The sequence below is a fragment of the Phoenix dactylifera genome, chromosome 11 (assembly GCF_009389715.1).
Source record: "Phoenix dactylifera cultivar Barhee BC4 chromosome 11, palm_55x_up_171113_PBpolish2nd_filt_p, whole genome shotgun sequence".
Classification (NCBI taxonomy): Eukaryota; Viridiplantae; Streptophyta; class Magnoliopsida; order Arecales; family Arecaceae; genus Phoenix; species Phoenix dactylifera.
Window position 1 is genome coordinate 13793812 of NC_052402.1, and position 21896 is coordinate 13815707.

The 21896-nt window shown below is 40.9% G+C and overlaps 1 protein-coding gene and 1 long non-coding RNA gene across 12 annotated transcripts; one reads left to right on the top strand and one right to left on the bottom strand.

Annotated features, from left to right (window-relative positions):
- Nucleotides 1-20398, top strand: LOC103715023 (cold-responsive protein kinase 1-like). The gene is made up of 5 exons (XM_017844710.3): nucleotides 1-181; nucleotides 327-463; nucleotides 550-766; nucleotides 15804-16216; nucleotides 19771-20398. The coding sequence occupies exons 1-5, from the start codon at nucleotides 118-120 to the stop codon at nucleotides 20233-20235; spliced, it is 1296 nt and encodes a 431-aa protein (XP_017700199.2). The 5' UTR covers nucleotides 1-117; the 3' UTR covers nucleotides 20236-20398.
- LOC120112399 lies at nucleotides 9380-15540 on the bottom strand. Of its 11 annotated transcripts, none has more exons than XR_005513946.1 (10): nucleotides 15205-15536; nucleotides 14550-14627; nucleotides 14291-14458; nucleotides 13310-13375; nucleotides 12386-12446; nucleotides 12224-12301; nucleotides 10718-10783; nucleotides 10198-10261; nucleotides 9976-10090; nucleotides 9380-9717 (listed from the first exon to the last, which is right to left on the bottom strand). It is a non-coding gene; the product is annotated as an uncharacterized LOC120112399 (long non-coding RNA). The 11 variants fall into 11 exon arrangements; XR_005513948.1 differs by having other exon boundaries at nucleotides 14291-14379; nucleotides 15205-15523; XR_005513950.1 differs by having other exon boundaries at nucleotides 14291-14371; nucleotides 15205-15522.
- Nucleotides 20399-21896: the final 1498 nt, after the last annotated feature.

Consider the following 21896-nt stretch of genomic DNA (forward strand, 5'->3'; position numbering starts at 1 on the left):
CTTTGACGGGTCTCAATAATGGGATCATCAAAAAGTCTCCGTGTGGTCTACACGAAAAGTCGGCTCCCATGTATCAAAGATTAGATCGGTTCTCCGTAGCAGCAACTCGCACGCCTGATGACGAAACCTCGGAGATTTCTGGAGACCCTCGTCAGGCCCTGGTTGCATCATGAAGACAGAGGTAGGTCATGGTTTTAGAGATCTCATCGCATTTTTGGCTTGTAAATTAATTAGTTAATTATTTACTTCCAATTTGGATATATATATATATTTTTTAATGGCGTTATGGAAGAGGTTTTTGATCTGGATCGAGTATTATAAAGCAGTGGTGAAAGAGGAGGAGGACTTGGAGGCGATCGCCGCGGAGAAGAAGGTGTTCAAGTACGGGACGCTGGCGGCTGCCACCCATAATTTCCACCCTAAGAAGAAGCTCGGGGAGGGCGGATTCGGGCCAGTTTTTAAGGTACGTAAGAAGGTACGTGATGACGGAAAGGTGTTCGAGAGAAGAAATATTAAATGGAATTGGATCGGGCGGTCACTGGTTTCCAGGGACGGCTGGAGGACGGGCGAAAGGTGGCGGTGAAGAGGCTGGGGAGGGGGTCGATGCAGGGGGTGAAGGAGTTCACGAACGAGGCGAAGCTGCTCTCGCGGGTGAACCATAAGAACGTCGTCAACCTCTACGGCTACTGCGCCCACGCCGATGTCAAACTCCTCGTCTACGAGTACGTCCCCAACGAGAGCCTCGACAAGCTCCTCTTCTCCCCCCGTAAGTTCCCCTCCTTCCTTCTCCTCCTCGATCTCCCAAGGCTCCACCATTTCTTTTTCTCCTTTTTCTCACCCTACCTTCGCTTTAGTTTCAATTCATCTGGATAGGTTGGTTCTGGGTGATTAATTCTCTCGACTGTAAGGCTTGTCCGAGGGGTTACGGACTCTTTCCGACGTTCTTCCGGTCTCTCTGCGTACTCGGTACGCGTTTACCGTAGCGGAGGATCGAAGGAAGCGCACGAGAAATAAGGAGGAGAGTAAAGTGGTCATAAGATATTGCGTTTTTGCGTGTACGGGGAAATCCATGGCTATTTATTTTATTAATTTCTTCCACACGTTTCGCTTATTGTATTAACCCATGCCTAAGCCTGCTAATGGGTCGGATTGACCCATGAACCAACTCGACCTTTTTTAGGGAATTCATGAGACCGGATCGGATTTTAAAATTAGACCCATTTCATTTTTTGAATCGGATCTGGATTTACTGAATTTAGACCCGATCTAGTTCGACCCGTATGAATTTTGGTTATTAATAAGTTATTGCTGCTTTTTAACAATCTCAATATGATAGCACACTACCGCCACTTGAACCAAAAAGTCTTGAGGTATGAGCAATAATAGATATGCGCAACTTTATCATTTTGTTTTTGTCCCTGCCCGAATTTTATTAAGAATGGAACACATTAATATATTGCAAATTAACAGTTTAAGCCTTTTAAAAAATCACCAACAAAAAAAAAGTACAACAGATTGATTCGGAGGAAGACAGTTTTGGAATAGTTGCGTACAATAATTTGATACTGCAAGAATGGGTCTATTCTTTTGGAAGATCTTAGCTTTCTTGGATGTCATTGGCTTTCCAAAGAGAAACAAGGAGAGGTGATTTAACTCTGCCGTCATTATAGAATTTATATATGTTGCTGGTGAGAAGCTTCAGAATGGACTTGGATTCCCCCAATACTACATCTGTGGTGGTCCACAACATGGAATTTAAGAGGAGGGCAACTAGTTGAGTTTGCTCTAATTAAACTTGAAATGTTGTTGGTCCTCCGAGTTTGAACTGCCAACTTTCCATGCCAACATGGTATAGTCAACGCTTAGACAACCAGGCCGTATAGAACATCTGAGCTATAGGTTTTAAAAAGAAAAATATGGTTTTCACTGTGATGATTTGTTTATTCTATTGTATATAGTTTATTTTTCTACTTTGTAAATCCTGCAATAGATTCCAATGTTCTAACCCGAACCGGACCCTACTCGAACCTAATTTTTTTGGGTTGGGACCGGATTATACATGAACCTGACCCGACACGAATGACCCACTGAGTCAGAAATTTTAACAATGGATCCGACCCGATATTCTATTGAATTGGGTCTAGGTCCAACATTAAGACTCGAATAAGAAACCGGATTGAGTCAGGATCACTCATGACCCAGTCCAACCCGATCCATTTGCACCCCGACCCATACCCACTTCCACCGACTGTTATGATCCCCTTGTAGGATTAAGACAGTCAAACTAGTAATCTTCCATCTTTCTAACTAATTAATGCCACTTGGAACCTCAAACAGCCATCCAATTATTCGACAAGTACAATGAATTAATAAGCTCGGTATAAGGTTGAAAGTGGATGAACCTATTTTCGTATTCGAATATGATAGGAGAAATATTGGATATCTTGACCTCGACTTAGATCAATCTCTTTGACCTCGGCATTAACCGAGGTGAACAACTTCGGTGACAGTCGAGGTGCCCCTCTATTTGTGCTAATAAAAACTAGTAGTTATAGTAACACTACAGTCAATGCATAATCGGCATAATTGCCGCCGTATGCTACTCACGTTGGACGGTTACCACGTTGTGAACATGCAGTCGACCGTTACCATACAATTAAACTACGTTGCGCTAAATTAGGTAACGGATCAGTATACTACCCTATATAAAGGGGTGGCCCGAAAATCCTTAGGTAAATTCATTTTGGAGATTCCATTCGATGAATTTTCTCTCTTTCACATTGTTGCTCTACTATTTTAACCTAAGCAGCCAGAAACCTTCTAGCAAGCGGACTTTCTGCAAGTTGGTCTCGGCGACATTCAACTTATTTTCACATCGGCCACATCTGACCTTACTTCTCTTCAGTTGACACCAACTCTAAAGCAAGCCAAGCAACTGCCAGCCTCGGTGTCGAATTTAGAGGCAACATATTGGCGTTAGAGGAAGGGCTTTGCACCGACATCTAAGAAGAGGAGAAATTATCATCATGAGGTCACGAAGGAGTCGTGAGCACCCAATGCCTTGCAATGTTGAGCTTCGACCTCATGAGGTTCACTGCAGAGCCAGGAACACACCCCGTCGACACAACCCGCTGCACTGAGCATTTTAATCTGCTTGTATAATAGGTGCATGCCTTGACTGCAGCAGTTCAGGGCTTATAGCAAACAGCAACATAGCCAGCACCAACCCGGCCAGAACTTGTTCAGCCCAATCACCATTCTCAACAACCAATGTGCCATACATGCCAAATTAGCCACCATCCAAGGCCCCGAAGTCCTAAGCGGTCTTAACAGAGTCGGCACACCCGTCATAGGAGTCCTGTTCAGGATGAGAAGTGGCATACTCCATGCCTCCATTCCAACAAAGATTCCACTCTGGGTCATTCATCTTCCCATCGGATGGAGTTCCAGCCCCGATGAGATGCCGACCTTGATCAAAAGATCTAGGAGATGGGTCGCCAGATTCCAGCACTTGAGGGGCAGTCTTTGAGGTCAAATAATGACCTCAACTTCTCTATGGAACCTCCTTTTTCCGACAGATCATGAAGGAGCCATCCCATCTCGATTCAAAATGCCTTAGGTGGAGCCATACGATGACACATCTGATCCTATGGATCATTTAGAGAGATTCAAGGCTCTATGTTGCATGGAGCCACCGACGCTATACTATGCAAGGCCTTTTCTACTACTCTTCATAAAACAGCTAGGTTCTAGTTATGAGGCATCAGTCTGGATCGATTCATTCTTTTGAGCAGCTCAGATGCCACTTTATAGTGCACTTCATCTTTAGTCAAAGACAGCATCATGGTTCTGATGCATTGCTCGATGTGAAAAATAGGGAAGGAGAGTCCCTCAGGAATTACGTCAATGGCTTCAATGCGGCGATGTTGGAAGTCCGCGACCTAGATCAATCGATCATGATTTCGGCGATGAAGGCCATTTAAGACCGTTCCGCTTCATTTTCTCTTTGGAGAAATGCTATCCTATATACTTCGCCGAGATGTTGGCGTGGGTAGAAAAGTATGCCAATGCTGAGAAAGCTATCGTCTCCCATCGCAAGTCGGCAAGGAGACAACCCAGCCAAGGAGGTTGCCGATCTGACTAAAGCCATATATGTCGAAGTTCTGAAGATGCCAAGCATCAAGGAACCCAAGTTCATGATGAACACCACAGTCAAGCTGAGCTGGATGGATCCTCTAATCGACTATTTAAAGGACGAAAAATTGCCTACAGGTCGGACTGGAGCCCGCTGGATAAAGCATCAAGCTTCCATTATGTCCTTCTAGATGGCAAGCTATATTGGAGATCATTCTCATTTCCACCTCTCGAGTGCCTCCATCCAACCAAGAAAGATTATGCACTTCGAAAAGTATATGAAGGAATCTATGGCAATCATCTGGAGGGTAGATCTTTGGCCTACAAAATTCCGCAACAAGAATATTACTAGCCGACCTTACAGTAGGATGCAGCCAACTTCGTCAAGAAATGCAATTGATGTCAACACCACACTAGCATTCAACGAAGACTAGTGGTACCATTAATACCAATCAATGCCTCTTGGTTGTTTTCACAATGGGGAATTGACATCTTCAGACCTTTTTCAGTGGCAACCAGACAACACAAGTTTTCCATCATAGCAATAAATTACTTCACCAAATGGGAGAAAGTTGAACCGATAGCTCAGATTACCAAGGTAAAAACTTGAGACTTTGTTTGCAAGGCTACAATTTGCATGTTTTGACTTCCTCAAGTAAACATTATAAATAATGGGCGTCAATTTGACAATGCTTGGTTCAAGAACTTCTGTCCTCAGCATTGATCACTAGTTTACTTTGGTAGCGCATCTCTAAATCAATGAAGATACCAAAGTGACCAATCGGCCGGTTCTGCAAGTTTCAAAGCAAAAGTGGACCAAGCAAAAGAACTATGGACCGAAGAATTATACACTGTCTTATGGGCATACCGAACAATATATCGACTTCCTACAGAGGAGACGCCCTTCAACCTTGTGTATGAAATAGAAGCAATAATTCTAGTGGAGATTGGGCTACCATCACTTTGGGTGGAATGCTTTAACGACCGCACAAATTTAGATCAACTTCGAGCTAATCTTGATCTTCTAGTAGAGATTAGAGAACGAGCTCAAATTCGTATGGCAATATATCAACGAAAGATAGCTCAGTATTATAATTCAAATGTCAAGGGAAAGCTCTTCCAATCTAGCAACCTCATCCTAAGAAAGATTGAAGCGTCACAACCAAAAAAAACTCTAAAAATTGGCCCCAAATTGGGAAGTACTGTACCAAGTAATCGAAGCAATACGACCAGGGACGTCTAAGTTGGAGCATCTCAGCGATCGGTCAACTATGACTAATATGTCTAACTCAATAAGATCAGGGATATCCTAGGAATGCTTGGGCTCCGACCTAAGACTTTCGAGGTAAAGGAGAGCTCAATAATGAAACCAGCTACTCTTGTGGAGACACCTCGGACATATCAGGGACCTTCGTAGGATGAGATCACTTGGAATTTGATTTGGGGATGAACTCCGAAAACTCATATGAGGATAACCCAAGATTGGCTGAAGATCCTTGCTGATCCTCTGATTGGAATTAAGCCTAAGAAAAGGCATCAAAAGAAAGAAGTTTAGTACAATAAATCAAACTCAAGCAAAACAAACTGTGCAAACCAAATTCAAGTATAGAGAAATTTCATTTTTCTTGACTTGGAAGAGTTTGTAGAAAAATCTCAGAATACCCAAGCCAAAACAAGATACAATGAGCTCGGCAAATCCAAGTGAAAACAAAAAAGGAAAAAGCTTGACTCCTCATCGCCATCCTTAACTTCATCATGCTCATCACCGAGGTCGATGTGAAGACTGTTGAAGTCCATCTCTGGATAAAGTCGAAGGACTTGAGCTCGAAAATCTTCGAAAACTTTGGCGAAGGCATTGGTGGCATTTTCAACGGACTCTGCCTTGAATATGTCCGAAGAGAGAAAATTATTAACCGCTTTAGCAGTTCTCTCCCCTACCCTACTTTCCATCTCCTTGGACTCAGCAGCCTCCTCAGCTTGAGCAATTTTCGCAGATAGCTCTACTACTCACTATTTAAATGCCAAGAAAGCCTCCTTAGCCTCAGAAAGATGATTATCGGAAATCATCGTGCAAGTCCAAATGGATGGGGCTTAAGCTTCTACCGACTTGATCTTTTCCTCAGCCTTCCTCGCCCTCTCCTCAACTAGCCGAGCATGCTCCTCTGTCCACTCGAGATTGGCCCTCGATTCACCTCAACCTCCGCAACTTTTCGCTCGGCAGCCTTCCAGTTCGCCTCGAAGTTTGAGACATGACACCTAAGCATCATAACAGCCTTGTACATAAAGTAAGCTTCATGGGCATGCTGCAGAAAAGAAGTGATTAGTATTCAAAGTAAAACACTATGAAATTTGGCATAAAGATACTTACCCAAATGACCAAAGTGAAGGTCCCGTCGATCAGTTCGTTGACATGAACATCCCTTACAATGCTTTTCTTGGCCTGCAATTATATAGCACGAACAATAACTTTGGCCACCTGAGGAGATGTCAAGGCCGAGTTAGTGGCTTTCACCGACCACCTTGGAATGTAAGACTCGAAGGTAGGAGGAGCAGAAGAACTTGGGGCAAAGGATGAGCTCGAGTCAGCCAAAGCTGAAGTAGTTGCCTCGAATGAGGACGAACAAGAGGTCAGAGCAGTGGATGATGGCTGATCGAGGACAATCCCCTCTGGAGGAGCCGACCTGATGGGTGACATGATCTCGACCTTAGGGTCACTCTCCACACTTTTTGTCCAAGGTTCCTGCAACTCGGAAACAAAGGCCTCAACTGTAGCTTCAAGAGGAGCCGAGGTAGATCCTCCCTTTGTCTTCTTTTTCTTCTTCTTCTTCTTCTTAGGGCCTTCACCCCCAGACACTGCAGCTACTCTCTTGTGCATAGCTTTTCGGATCGATGTCATCACCACATTAATAGCGCCTCAAAAAAACTCCAAAATAATGACATCTCGGGTAGCCCCGATATGATGGTGCTTCGAGAAAATCAATCAACACATTAAAACTTCCTTCTAGATGTTTTATCCTCGATCAAGATGACGATACAACTTCCGTCACTCGAACTAAGATTTAGTTCAGTCTCAGAAGTTGAGAGCAAGTGATGGAGAAGACATTAGATATCTTGACCTTGGCTTGATGACCTTTTTGACCTCAGTATTAACAGATGTGAACAACTTTGGTAAAAATCGAGGTGCCACTCTACTTGTACTAATAAAGATCAACAGTTATGGCGACACTGCATTCAATGCATGATCAGCGTAATAGCTGCCTCGTGCTGCTCACACTCGGTTACCACGTTGTTAACATGCAGCCGACCGTTAACATACAGTTAAGGCACGTTGCACCAAATCAAATAACAGATCAATATACTACCCTATATGAAGAGGTGGTCCGGAGATCCTCAGGTAAGTTTATTTTTGAGATTCCATTTGATGGATTTTCTCTTATCCACATTGTTGCTCTACTATTCTTGCTTAAGTATTAGAGAGCTCCTCACCAGAAACCTTCCGGCGAGTGGACTTCCTCTAGGTTAGCCTCGACGGCATGCAGCTTATTTTCACCTTGGCCATATCCAACCTCACTTCTCTTCGATTCACACCGACCCCAAAGCAAGCCAAGCAACTACCGACCTCGGTGCAGAATTTAGCGGCAACAGAATCTGCCCGAATATTGATAGAAATATGAGCATCCACTTAATATCAGCATCTGTATCCATTTCCGTCAAAGAAAAATGGATACAGATAAACAACTATCCGATCCGTATCCAAATATCTGATTCTATTTATAATCTTATTTAATTTTATATAAAATTTATTAACTTTCAAGAAAAATATATAACCATATTAACACGCTATTTATTTAATTTACCATCCACTTAGTAATATTTTTGATTTTGTGGTTTAATTATCCAACCTATATCCGTGCGTGTGTATATATATAGCTCCAATATCGAATTTATATCCGTATCCGTTTAAAATAAATATAGATATTAATTTTTGCATCTGATTATTATCTATATTTTTATTTGTATTCATCAAATAAAATAAATACACTACAAAAGAAAGGAAATCTCCCGACGCTTTTTTTGGTCTATACCGACGCTTATAAGCGTCGGCGAATTCCAAGCCCACGCTTCGCAAAGCGTGGCTCAGACGTCGGGCAGGTGGGCGTGGGTCGGGTTTAACCCGACGCGTTTAAAAGCGTCGTTGGTCTATGCCGACGCTTTTAAGCGTCGTTCCTTTTATCAAACGCCGACGCTTATAAGCGTCGGCGAAAGTGGTTGCTTTTCCCGACGCTTTTAAGCGTCGTTTCTTCTACCAGACTCCGGGGAGAAGGGTTGGTCACTACGAGTTTAGGCCGACGCTTAAAAGCGTCGTTACAGGCTTGCTTTTACCGACGCTTGTAAGCGTCGTTTATTCTATCATACTCCGACGCTTATAGGTGTCGGGGAGAATCGTTGGTTACAGCGGGTTTAGGCCGACGCTTAAAAGCGTCGGCAAAGGCGTGCCATTAGCTTTTTCCTGTTGCATTTCCCGACGCTTATAAGCGTCGGCATTAAATTTTTTTTTAAAAAAAAATTTGTAACAGTAATTTTTAAATACTCTGTGTACATTAAATTCTTACAAAACAATAGAAACAAATACACTGAATCACATATATAACAAAATATGAGTCACAAACAAGAACTTTGATTGCATTCATATTATCATATTTGATTACATTGTACTTCAAAAACATTCTAAAAACATACAAGTCAAATTCCTAAGTACACAATCTACAATATGTATCAAGGGTCGGCATCATCATCTCTACAATATTGTCATTAAGCTTGGGGCGAGCCCAGTCAACCAAGCTCTACTCCTTGCTCGGGCGAGTCTTGTCCACAGACCGGCGTCCTGTTAAGAGCTTAAGAAGGGCACACCGACGAGTTGTGTGGTCTGAGATGGTCAGGAGCTGGGGATTTGCTGGCCAGTGGTGGCAATGACAATCTTGTTCATGTCTAGGAATCTTCAAGCATGGGATCCTCCAAATACCTGCATAAGTTTACTGATCACTGTGCAGCTGTAAGGGCCCTTGCTTGGTGCCCATTTCAGTCAAATATACTAGCATCTGGTGGCGGCACTGCTGATCGATGCATTAAGATTTGGAATGCCCGGACAGGGAAGTGTACAAAAAGCATCGACAGTGTTTCCAAAATGGGATAGTGTTTCCAAAATGGACTGCTCATCACCTGCATCGATTTTGGAGTTCTGGTGTACACAAGCAAGACAAACTTAAGGCCGTGCAAAGCAGAAGAAGACAGTGCATAATCCAAATTCAACAAGGGCCAAGACATGCGCAAACAGTTTCCAGCAACTGCTAAATTAGTTCCATCCTGATAAACAAAAAATGGCTCTGCCATACACAGCACAGCCACCTTAGCAAAAAAACATGGAATTGCACACCTTTTCATGCAGCCTGGGTAACTCTGGAACAGAGTAACCCCCAGCTGCTGAGAATCCACCATGGCTTGAAGAAGTATCGGACATGTCGTCGAACTTGATAAACTGACTCAGCTGCGTCGCCGCTAGGTGGGCATAGCAAACGGGTGCAACTGGGAGAAATGCAACACTTCGGGTGTGAAAATTTTGAAACCAATCATGCATTCATATATTAAGACATTTTTTCAAAAAAAGGTAATGTACGACAAATATGTAAGCCACAGAGATCAGTAATCTCTGTGCCTGTACATTGAAAAAGAAAGCAAAATGTAAGTGTATCATGTTTCAAGGATCTTGGAGGTTTCAACCACTGAAAACTCAAAAGTATATTATGAAATTAAATACTACAGTTCAAGCTTAAATAGGCATACCAGGTGGAACATTCTCTTGAGGGTTATTAGCTTGGAAAAACTTTGTGTGATGATTTTTCTGAGCAATTATCACAGTGAACTTAGGAGACCACTGTTCATCAAGATTCTTGCAAGCCTTAAATAATAAAACAGAAAATGACAACATAAGGACCTTTGAAAAAAATCAAGGTAAATCTGACATAGTTTGCCCTGCAAAAGAAAACAAGTTGTGCAACTATGTACCTCAATAATTTGATCCAGCTCGATGTTTAAGACCTGATTAAACTGCGACTCACTTACTCCATCCCTAAAATCCAACTACTGATTTCAGGTAGAATTAAGTGGACAACAATGGAACCAAGCACATTTATGGTGAAAAAAAGATATAATTGCAAAGGTGCAACCACAACCACATATAATCAAGAAAAAGTAGAACTGGAAAAATCAGCTAAAATTTTCTGCAAATCTGATTTACAATAATTATGCAAGAAAACCAAAACGCAATGCTCTCACTTTACACCAAATGTCACCTTGACCATCTTTTACAACTTAGGAGTTAAATTAGTAGTTCTTGCAAATCAGTGAAAAGATGACATGATAGATCCATCAGAACAAAGCAAGAAAGGTTACTATAGGTAGCAATCAACAGAGATAAACAAATGATATCCATAAAATGATAGTAAAATTCAATGATCATAACATTGCATTCAACCAGGTTAAAAAAAAGACAGGACTTTGGGACGACCTCGGCAAAAAAGCATACCTGAAAATAATAATTTGTCCAGGCTTTCTTTTCGCAGAACTGGTGTAAAAATCAATCAGCAGTTCCCTTTAGTTATCAAATGAAATCAAGTGAGCAATCGAATAAATCATGTCAGCAGATAATACTGATGTAAAATTTAAAAAAAAATTGAAAGACAGATAATGGGCATCATGTTTCGTATAGGATATTTTTTTTAACATCAAGGCAACAAATTAGATTTCATAAATAAAAATCACAGACATCTGAAACTCAACAGCCTACAAGAAAAGACATAAGCCATCTGAAATTCCTAAGTACACAATCTACAATATGTATCAAGGGTCGGCATCATCATCTCTACGAGTAGATGAAGTATCATCAACCTACAAGAAAAAAAAATATTTTAGAAACTAAAAATACGAAAGTCATCACGCTCATACAAGAATACATTATAATTACATAAAATATTCAAATAGATTTAGTTATGTACCGGAGGAGCAAATCTCTGCAAAAAGGATGAAATATGGTCAAGCTGGTCCTGCAAAGATTGTATCTTCAACTCTTGGCTTTGCTTCAACTCCGCCATATCAGTCATATGACTCTGCCTCATCTCCTCTATCCTTGTCTCATATGACTGCTTTATCTGTGCCATCTCTGTCTTCAAACTACTTACCTCATATAAAATGCACCACGATATAAAATGCAGTCATTCGGACAACTGTGTATCTTCTCATATCCAAGGTCCAACTCTTTTATCAGTTTTTTGGCTTCGTATGAAGATGATGGCAGAGTAACACCTTCCGGAAATGCATCCTTTAATAATTGAAGAAGCATGGTAAAAGACTTGCTGGACCACCCATTCAAATATTTCAAATGTAATAAATGCAGAAGAAAAGAAATCTTCGTAAAATTCTTACAACCCGGATACAGTTCTTGATCACAATCTTTCACCAAGTTATCATAATGAGCTGTGTCATCAGCATGTATAGATTCCTCAACATGCATGGACTGATCAATAACTACACGCTCATCTTCTCCTACAGTTCTGATATTATGTCCAAGAGCATCTCTAAGTAGGCCCCTTATATCATCTTCTTCTACAGAATTTTGTTCCGTGTCACTACATCCAAAATTGAAGGTGTCTTCTAGATCGGAGGGTTGGTTACATGAAGGTATGAACTCTCCATGGAGTACCCATTCAGTATAACCCTTTAGAAAACCATTCCATACCAAATGTTCTTCAACAATTTTTGGATCAAGAGCAGAACCGTTTACACATTTTTGACATGGACATAAAATCTTCCCGTTCATATTAGATTTCTCAAAAGCAAACTTAATGAAATTCTGAACTCCATCCAAATATTCAGTACTAGATCTTAACTTATTTATCCAACTTTTGTCCATTCTATTAGAATACCGATTGAACTGCAGTTTTTAAAAAAAAAGATAAACAAAATTAAGTAAAATGCAACAGAAGAAGTATATTATGCAGCTGAATGGAATGAGAATGAGAAAGAGAAAGGTTACCACTCAGCAAGCTTAAAAAGTTTACAGATAACAGTGTCGGTGAAAGGGGTGAAAGAGAGGGCTCTTCACCTACAATCCCTGTGGATGTACCAACACAAGCATGAACACATGAAATTTATTTAAGAATGTCAACAACAACCAGTTCGAGAAACATCAACTCACCTACTGTTTGATTTCTTATCCTTGCAAGTTGTTGATATGTTTAAATGTCCGAATATGTTGTCTGGAATGAAGATAATGCTTCTCAGAAGAGCATGTATTTTCGTATTTCATGATGCTCTATTTGAGATGCCAATGTCGTAGCTCTTAAAAAAAACTCATAGCTGGTATCCTAAACTACTGGGATACCAGCTATGATAGTTAAAGCAGAGATAGTAGCTAGACAGGCAGAAAAAGTTTTGCCAGAATATTTAATTCAAAATCATGTTCTCAAGAAGAAAGCTACATTAAATATAATATAAAGTATATTCGATGATATTGATACAACAAGAATGTCTCCCTGCATCTACTGAACAACTAGAATATAAGATTCCTTTTTTGGTCTAAACTTTGCACTTATCCTACTCTAATTAAATAAAGAAACTATCTATTATATTTCTTCACAAGAAAAATAGAATTGGTGAGAACTAACCATAAATAGTAGCAAAAACAAGACCACCAGTAACAACATATAGCATCATTAATTTGTAAGGCATCAAAGTTTTTGAATCAGTCATGGGCAATTCATGAGTAAATCATAAAATCTATGATAATTGACATGATTTATCCTTCTTAGACTTCTGCTAAAATACTATTATTGTCAGTCAAATATACTGAATTAATGCAAACATTGAAGTGGCCTAAAGCAAACTAAATGTTTCAAAAATATTTTTATGTTAACATACAAACATACATAAAGAAAGAGAGAGGTGAATTTATACATTCTAATCAAAGAAGAACAAGTAAGAATCTGTTTTACAAAACAAACACCATGCTTAGAAATTAAACAATACGTACACATTGTCAATTATAGGCAACAAAGTGGAAGGCAAATTTGAAAATAACTGCAAAAGAACTTTAATTAATCAAGGACATGTACAGGTGTACCAGATGTCACAGAGCCACCAGGTGAATTAATGAACAACTTTATGTCCTTCCTTTGGTCTTCCGCATCTAGAAATAAGAGCTGGCTGATAATCAGATCAGCAGTCATAGATTTACTCATAGAAGAAATAAATTGATAATGATTTAAGAGAACATAAATATGTGATGAAGGATAGTGTATACATGTATCAAATGCACACATATAGACACACACATATTCACATGTGCATGGTTGTGCGTGTGTCGAGGGAAAGTTGGACTCCACAATAAACTTTAATTTTTTTAAAAAAAATATTTAATGATTCAAAACCAATGGTAGGCCACCCAAAGTGAAGATCCAAATCATTGAACATGACCTACACCAAAAAAAAAAGATAAGGAAAAAGAAAAAAAATCCTAAAAATAAAAAATCATGTGTTTTGTTGTCTTTAACCTAAGCATCAAGTGGCTGAAAATGGATGGTTTTAACAACATGATATTATAGGTTGATATGTTCTAATCACAAAAACCTATTGAATTTAAATTTATCCATGTTCAAATGTATAAAATCATGATCAATGAAGTGGATTTTGAATTATGTGTCCTATCATGTATTTTAGCATACTAGCTCAGTAAACGTGTAGGTTTTATTCAAGGCATTTTTAGAGATGAAGATCAATATCAATTGCATGGAGCTTCAATTTGGATATCCCATCATGGATTTTGAAATGTAGTCCAGCCAATATACAAAATCACACACAAACACACAATATATAAGAGAGAGAAAGAGAGGGAGACTTCCATAACAATGCCAATGCATGCAGCTGCAGTAAAAGTTTCTCAAACAAAAAGAACTAATCCTCTTTGCAACAATAGCAGACAACAAGAAAATATAATGTTTTCTCAAGAAATCTGACATAGCTTGTGTGAAGTAAATATCAGAAGAATACATAACATAAAAACAGAAGCTCTGCAGTGATCACTACTAACTAATAATAGACGTACCTTAAGAACTTGCAGTGCTGTCAGTGCCTGCCCCTGAACCTGGTCAACTACTGCAGGAACTAAAACTTTTCCAGGAGGCACCTGTAGAGCTGCAGGGATAAGAGATGGAGCAGGTATACCAGCATGGGACCAAGATAGTGGAGAAAATATAATTAAGCACTATGCATTCTGCAAAGGCCATACCAAACACAAAGAAGAAAATCTAATATAGTGGAGAAAAAAATCATGAGAAGTGATCCAAGAATCTCAGCCTTCTTACCGAATGAAGCTATTGAAAAGATGATTTTCACATAACATAGTCTCTCCAATCCCCCTATCTTTCTTCCCGATGGCCCAGCTGGATCAGGAGTAACGTGAGGGAAGGAAAACCAAGACCAAAACCAAAAAGGTGAAGTAATCCCCCTATCTTTCTCCCCTCTGTTTCTCTCCACCCAAAACAAAACTATACCGTCCCCAAATCCCTCGCCGCTCTCTCTCCCTGCCGGCCCAAGAAAACACCCGACGAAGGAGGAGAAGCCCCCGACGACCCCCGGCGACCCTCGACGACCCCCACGACCTCGGCGAAGGAAGAGAAGCCCCCGACGACCCCCGACGACCCTCGGCGACCCCGGCGAAGGAGGAGAAGCCCCCGACGACCCCCAGCCACCTCTCCCTCTTCCTCTCCCTCTCCCTCCCGGCCTCTGCTAAATTCCTGGGTTTTTGCCTTCTCCCGGCTGGCCTCCAAATTTCCCGATAACCCCCGACGACCCCCGGCCACCTCTCCCTCTCCCTCTCGGTCTTTGCTAAATAAATGGGTTTCTTCTTCTCCCGGCTCGCCTCTAAATTTCCCAACAACCCCGACGAGCCTCGGCCACCTCCACCTCTCCCTCTCCCTCTCCCTCCCAGCCTCTGCTAAATCAAATTCCAGGACATACCTTGGACGTTGACGCCGAAGAGTTGAGCGAACGAACGAAATGGCGAAGCGACGTGCCGGAGAGGAGGTAGCGCCGGAGACGAGGAATGGGGGCTAAGGCAGCGCCGGAGACGAGGAATGGGGGCTAAGGCAGCGCCGGGACGAGGAAGATGAGCTTGAGAGGAATGGGGGCTAGGGCAATTTTGCGGGCTCGGGGTCGGCCGCTGGGTATTAAGTGGGCTTCGGCGACGCTTATAAGCGTCGTTTTGTGTTAGGTCCGCGACGACGCTTTTAAGCGTCGTTGATTGCTTCAAATTTCCAACGCTCCAACAAAGCGTTGGAAAGAGTGGGCGCGGGAGCGGGATTTGCCGACGCTTTTTCCTAGCGTCGGCAGATAAGCGTCGGCGTTTTATTCTTTTACTGTAGTGATATTAATATGGATATACCGTTATTCGATCTGTATCCGATTTCAGCCCTACCTCAGTATAAAAATAAAAATAAAAAAAAGTAAGCCAGTGGACATGAACAAGAATGACCCAGAAGCCTTTTAATAATAATAATGATAGTCTTCCTTTTTGAAAAAAAAATCAAATTCAATGACATTATGTATACGTGTGGCAGGAGGAAGAGGAGACAATCCGGAGGTTGGCCTGAAGCGGGCGGAGCCGCTGGACTGGAAGCGGCGGTTCGAGGTGATGCGGGGGGTGGCGCGGGGGCTGCTGTACCTGCACGAGGGCGCGCACACGCCCATCGTCCACCGGGATATCAAGCCCGGCAACATCCTGCTCGACGAGCGGTGGGCCCCCAAGATCGCAGACTTCGGCCTATCCCGCCTCTTCCCGAAGGACCTCACCCACGTCAACACCCGCGTCACCGGCACCAACGGCTACATGGCTCCCGAGTACATCATGCATGGCTCCCTCTCCACCAAGGCCGACGTCTTCAGCTTCGGTGTCCTCGTCCTCGAGCTCATCTCCGGCCAGAAGAATTCCTCCTTCATCCCCAAACCCGAAGCTGAGAGCCTCCTCGAATGGGTATGTGAAGCTCCTTCTCTTTCGTGCTTCTTCTTCCCCCTCGTTAGCTCAAGTTAGCTGCCATGGAGATTTGGATTTAAAATATATTATTTTATCGACATTGTAAGTTTTTCTTTTTCCTTTCTTATAAAATATTCAACTGGTTGAATCTTCCGAGGGTTAGAAGCTAGGAAATTTCCAAGGAAGTACGATGTCGGGCATTGATTAGTTGACAACTTTAATGTTTATCTTTGGAGTGGGAAACATTTGAAGTGTCTGAATGGGTACTGATCATCAGGCTTATGCACCCTCTGGACCAGGTTTCAGTATTCCTTACATTTTGAGGTGCAGCTTTAATTATGAGACTTCCATGAGCAAGAAGATAGATAATACGATATTGTCATGTTTGACCATTAATCAACTAGGCCAGAAAAAACTTCAAATACCTGTATAAAAGAGATCACGTCTGTCCAACTTGGAATGATCTTCCTTTTTTTATGCATTAAATGCGGAACTAACTTCACCGTCTGCTTTTGTGCCGCCTAGCTGATAGTTAGAAAATTGAGAGGAGTCCATGTGCAAAAGGTATTTTAGGGTTTGTTTGGCGTAGTTGTTTTTATATTTTTGTTTCTATGCAAATTAGTGAAATACAGCATAGAGATTGATGTTGAAGATAGAACTTGCACAAAACTTTTGTTGTTTTTTGATTCTATTTTCACTCTTTTCTAAAAGCAACAAATATATGTGACTATAAAACACTTAATCTTCATTTTTAATGTTTGATAGCACCATAAAACACTACAGTTTTTCGAGCTTTCAAGAAGATTGTAACAACTCAGGATCTCACCCAAAAAGGCTAGCTGAAAGGTATTATTTAGGTTCTGCTAAGGGTTCAAATTCATTTAATTCTAATCACAAGCATCAGAGAAAATACTCTTATTTAGAGAAAACCTTTCACTAGGGGATCAATCCAGATGACTATATCAATGTTAGAGAATATACATAGCATGGTAATCCGTTGAAATACAGAGTCAAGGTGGTAACCGCATACACCCTTTCGTCTAAAAGCTAAAAAGGATCGAGAAGAGGAACAACAAAGGGGGATCCTCCATAGGGTATGCATGTCAAGAATGACGATCTTGGTGCCAGCAGCCTTCACAAGGGGCAAGAAGGTGTCCTTGTTGACATCAGTCACCTACCTGACGGCCGACGCCACCGTCTCCAGGCTCAACAAACTCACCATCAGTGCCCCCCTTGCCTGGCAGCGCCCTTCGACAACCCCAAGGCAGCCACTCCCGTAGCTCTCCGGTTGGCCCATTTGAAAGCCGGGTTGAGACAAAGAGACAAAGATGAAGGAGGAAGAGGAGGAGAAGGAGAAGGAGAAGGAGAGCATCAGGGAGCAGGAGAAGAAGAGAGAGAGAGAGATCTGAAGAGCCATCATAGTATCAAAGATCTTCGGGGCTAAAACTATGGAGAGAGCCATCATACTCGACACAAACCTCGTCGGGGGCCTCCTTTTGGAGCACCACCTCTGCCCGCCGCCTCTTGAGGCATACCACCCCGATTGGAAGGGGGTGAAAATGGGGATGATAGCAGTTGGGTTGGAAGGGGTTAGGGATTTATTGGGAGGCGATTAGGCCTCCAACGACACTTATAAGTATCATCTTAGTGCAGTCTAAAACAACGCTTATAAGCATCATCTTAATGCATTAAGGCTTCCGACGATGCTTTCTAAAGCGTCGTTTTAGCTTAGGTTTCCGACAATGCTTATAAGGGCCGTCAGACCTTACCCTCCCCCACTTCTGACGATGAAAGCGTCATCTTAGCCTAGGCTTCCCACGATGCTTTTAGCAAGTATCGTATTAGCTTAGGCTTCTGACGATGTTTATAAGTGTCGTCGTAGCTCTCTTCCTACTCCCAACACTTTTAAGCGCCACAATATACCAATGCTACTCACTCACGTCGGCAAAATTTGGCATGGTGACTAAATTAGCAATGCTTCTTTATAACATCGGCGGATCACGGTCGGAAAACCTTCATTTTCTTGTAGTGTGCCCTTTGGAAGCTGAAATTTAAATATAGGAGATTAAACGAGAATCTTCTAATTAACCAAGCTGATTTACTGTAGGATTTACCTCTTGAAAGTTTACTTGTGTGATTTAGAAGGACGGCTTCATACATATAGGATACAACATTCTAATTGCAAAATTTGGATCTTGTTATACTATCATTTTAAGAAGCCCATGCTACTGGCCTTTATTATAAATAATGATCATGGAGACCTCTCAATTACATTATTCAGGTTTTGCCTCTTCATTCTCTAATTTAATTATATAAGGGCATGAAACTACATTTTTTTAGGAGATAATGAAACCTGACATAATCTAATTGATAGGTTCATTGCATAGCAAAAAAATCAGAATCAATTTTTCATCTCTCTTTCTTATATAATCAAAATCACTATTCGGGCTTTCATGTTTTATCTGATGATAAACAAGAGACATAACATCGCATAAAGTTCTAAACATGCTATGTTTACATAAATATCTTGAAATCATGTAATATCATAAGATGACAACCTATTGAAAAGAACAACATGATCATGGCAAAGCCTTCCAAAGAGATTGTGCTGAACATAAATTCTAGAGGTTTTTTGTGTTTACGCTTATAAATATTTCAATTTGTTTATAAAGTGGATACCCTAACCAATTTACTAGTTATTTGTATCGTCATATTTTTTTAATGTCTACCCTTATAAATATCTAAAATTACATTACTAATCAAGACGAAAAGCTAAGGTCAGAATTTGCATAGAGATGATAGGTGCTTATTGTGGAGCTCGATAGTTTCTTTTAAAATCGCTACCGATTCTTGTGTTAATTCGTATAAATTATTTCTTTTGGCATTTATACCTATATTTTGGAGCCCAACAAAAGAAATAAAGGGAATGAGATAGGGGACAAGAAGCACACCTTATTTAGACTTGGATCTTCCTTCAATCACACTGAATCAATATAATTCTGCAAATTGAGGAAATGAGGAGTTAGGAGACCTCTAAACATTACAAAGAATAAATGTTGGAAGGCCTCAAGCCTTCCCAACATTTTCTTTTAACAAAAGAAGGAGAGAGGGAGGGGGCCCAATTCCGAACCGTCCAAAGAAGCTGACTTTGGACGGAACTGGCCGATTCGGTCTAGTTTCGGCCTTTTTCGATTGATTCAAGCCGGTCCTAATTTTAATAGGCGAACCGACCTGGTCCCTCACCGAGTCAGCTTGGTTTGGGCTAAACTGAGCGGTTCGGTCCGGTTCGGCCGACCTTAAACCCAAATATTGATGTGGAGTCGTTACTCCAACAACTAAAAATGATATAGCTAGCATGTTGTTGTCACCAAGTTCAAACTTCAGTTGACAACAAACAATGACATGGATATATCCAAAATTTTGACCGAACAATATGAATTCTTGTGTATTTGTATCCAAATTTCTCTCGCCATCTGTCTTTTGTGGCTGCCATTTATGTATTGATAGTGTTGCCTTTACTTTATGTTTTAAGTGGTGCATTGGAACTATCTCAGGCTTGGAAGCTCTACAAGAAAGGACAGAGCCTGGAGATGATGGATCCTGCACTGAGATCCACTGCAGTTCCAGAACAAGTAGCAATGTGTGTGCACATAGGGCTCCTTTGCACTCAGGCTGATCGCAAGCTGAGGCCTGACATGAAGCGGGTGGTGGTGATTCTGTCCAAAAGGCGAAGCACATTAGAAGAGCCCATCCGGCCTGGCATCCTTGGGTCCAGGTACCAGAGAAGAGCTTATGGATCCCGAGGTTCCAACCTCGCCTTGGGTGAATCCTCAACGGGCACGACCAATGCCTCCAACTTTGCTTCTACCTTTGTCTCCACCTCCATAGCAAACAGCAGGACTACAACCTCGACTACTACCACCAATGCAAGAACCCAGACACCATCTTTCTATCAAGAACAACACTCGACACAACACAAGCATTATGCTTATTTCTTATTCTTTCTTGTATTATATTAGTAGGTGGTAGTTTTATTTAGTTATCTAGTTTTGCATGTAAATTTTTTTTATCGAGATTGCTTGGTTTGAGTCTAGATGAAGATGCAGGAAGTGAATACTCTTTTGCTCAAGAAAAATATTGATGCTAAAACTTCTTGTTATTTTATCTGTTTTCATCAAGGAATGTATGTGCAACACCTATAGCTCTGCAAGGTTGGGCAAATGGCATGAAATGGATGCGTTTATGCCAACAATCGACTATCATAAATCCTTTACTGAAGCAGGTTGCCTTTAAATTTAGTGTACAAAAAATTTTATTGTATCCATATCTTGGTTGGTATTGGCACATGGCTCTAGAAATCCTAGAGAAGCCACAGTTTCTTGTCTATTTCTTTGACAAACATTACATTCAGAGATATGGTTAAAAACATCATTTCCCTTTCAATAAAAGGACTATGCAAACATTTGATGACATTGTGCACTCTTGAATGCCCTTCAACCAGATTGTTTTAGATTTTTTTTCGAAAATGCAGACCTGTGGGGAGGTCATAGATCCCGCCACTAATTGGCCTTTACAGCAGAATTCTCTGGAGAATCTGAAGTATCAAGGTTGGATTTTTGAGTCAACATAAATCCGCTCAATAGTTAAGAGCCTCACAGTTCCCTCTTCCCTTGTTCTCTCCACTTCCTCTCTCTAATTTCTCTCTTCTCTCTCCACTTCTCTCTCTGCTTTCTCTCTCTAGAATGTTCAAGAAACTCAGAGTTGGGTCATGTCGACCTGATCTGCGAACTCAAGTTAATCCCTAAAAAAAGGCCTTGAACTGCCTAGGTGCCTAGGGTCGCCTACTCGACCAATCACCTAACCTTGTCAAGGTCCATGGAACCCACTAATGATGAAGGCCTAGTGAAGTTTGACGATTTAAGACGAGAGGTAAGTAGATCTTGCACTCCTTATTAGTTTTCAAATGATCATATTTTCTATGCATAAATTTTGCTTATGGAAATATCATATTTTTCTAAAAATTATAGATCAGCATATATATTATGAAAATCAGTTTTATTATGAAAAATAGTTTCATGAATATTTTGATGAAAATAGATTTGTTATGAAATATAAATCTGATCATGCCATTTAGTGTTTTTTACCTATTTATGTGTATGTTTTAAGAAAAAAATAAGAGCTTTCTAAAGGCTCTCAGATTGCTATGACCGCCTCTATAAATAGGGGTCAATTGACATCCTGGAGCTAGCATCTAATGAAAACGACCCTTTGCCAACGGGTTAAAATTGGTAACGAATATAAACTATAATATTTTGTCGATTACGAAAATGACCCTGTCACGAGTTATAGTGACTATAGCACAAATATCTATGAGCAATATTTTGATCAATGATAGAAGTACATGACATAAAGAACGATTTATAAATTTAATTGCAGTATAAACTTGGCACTGTGTTTATGAAAGATGGATGATTTGTTCATGCATGATTTACTTTATAACCTCTTTTTAATATATTGCATTATCAAATACTTGTTTTAGAATATCTGTTATTTTTCTTAAATGATGCATTAGCATAAAAACTTATGCTTAATCCAGTAAGGTAGTGTCGCTCATATACCTCTATTTTTTTTTCTCTCCAAGCAAATAGGATCAGCAGAGACGAAGGTTGGTCCAGGCTTA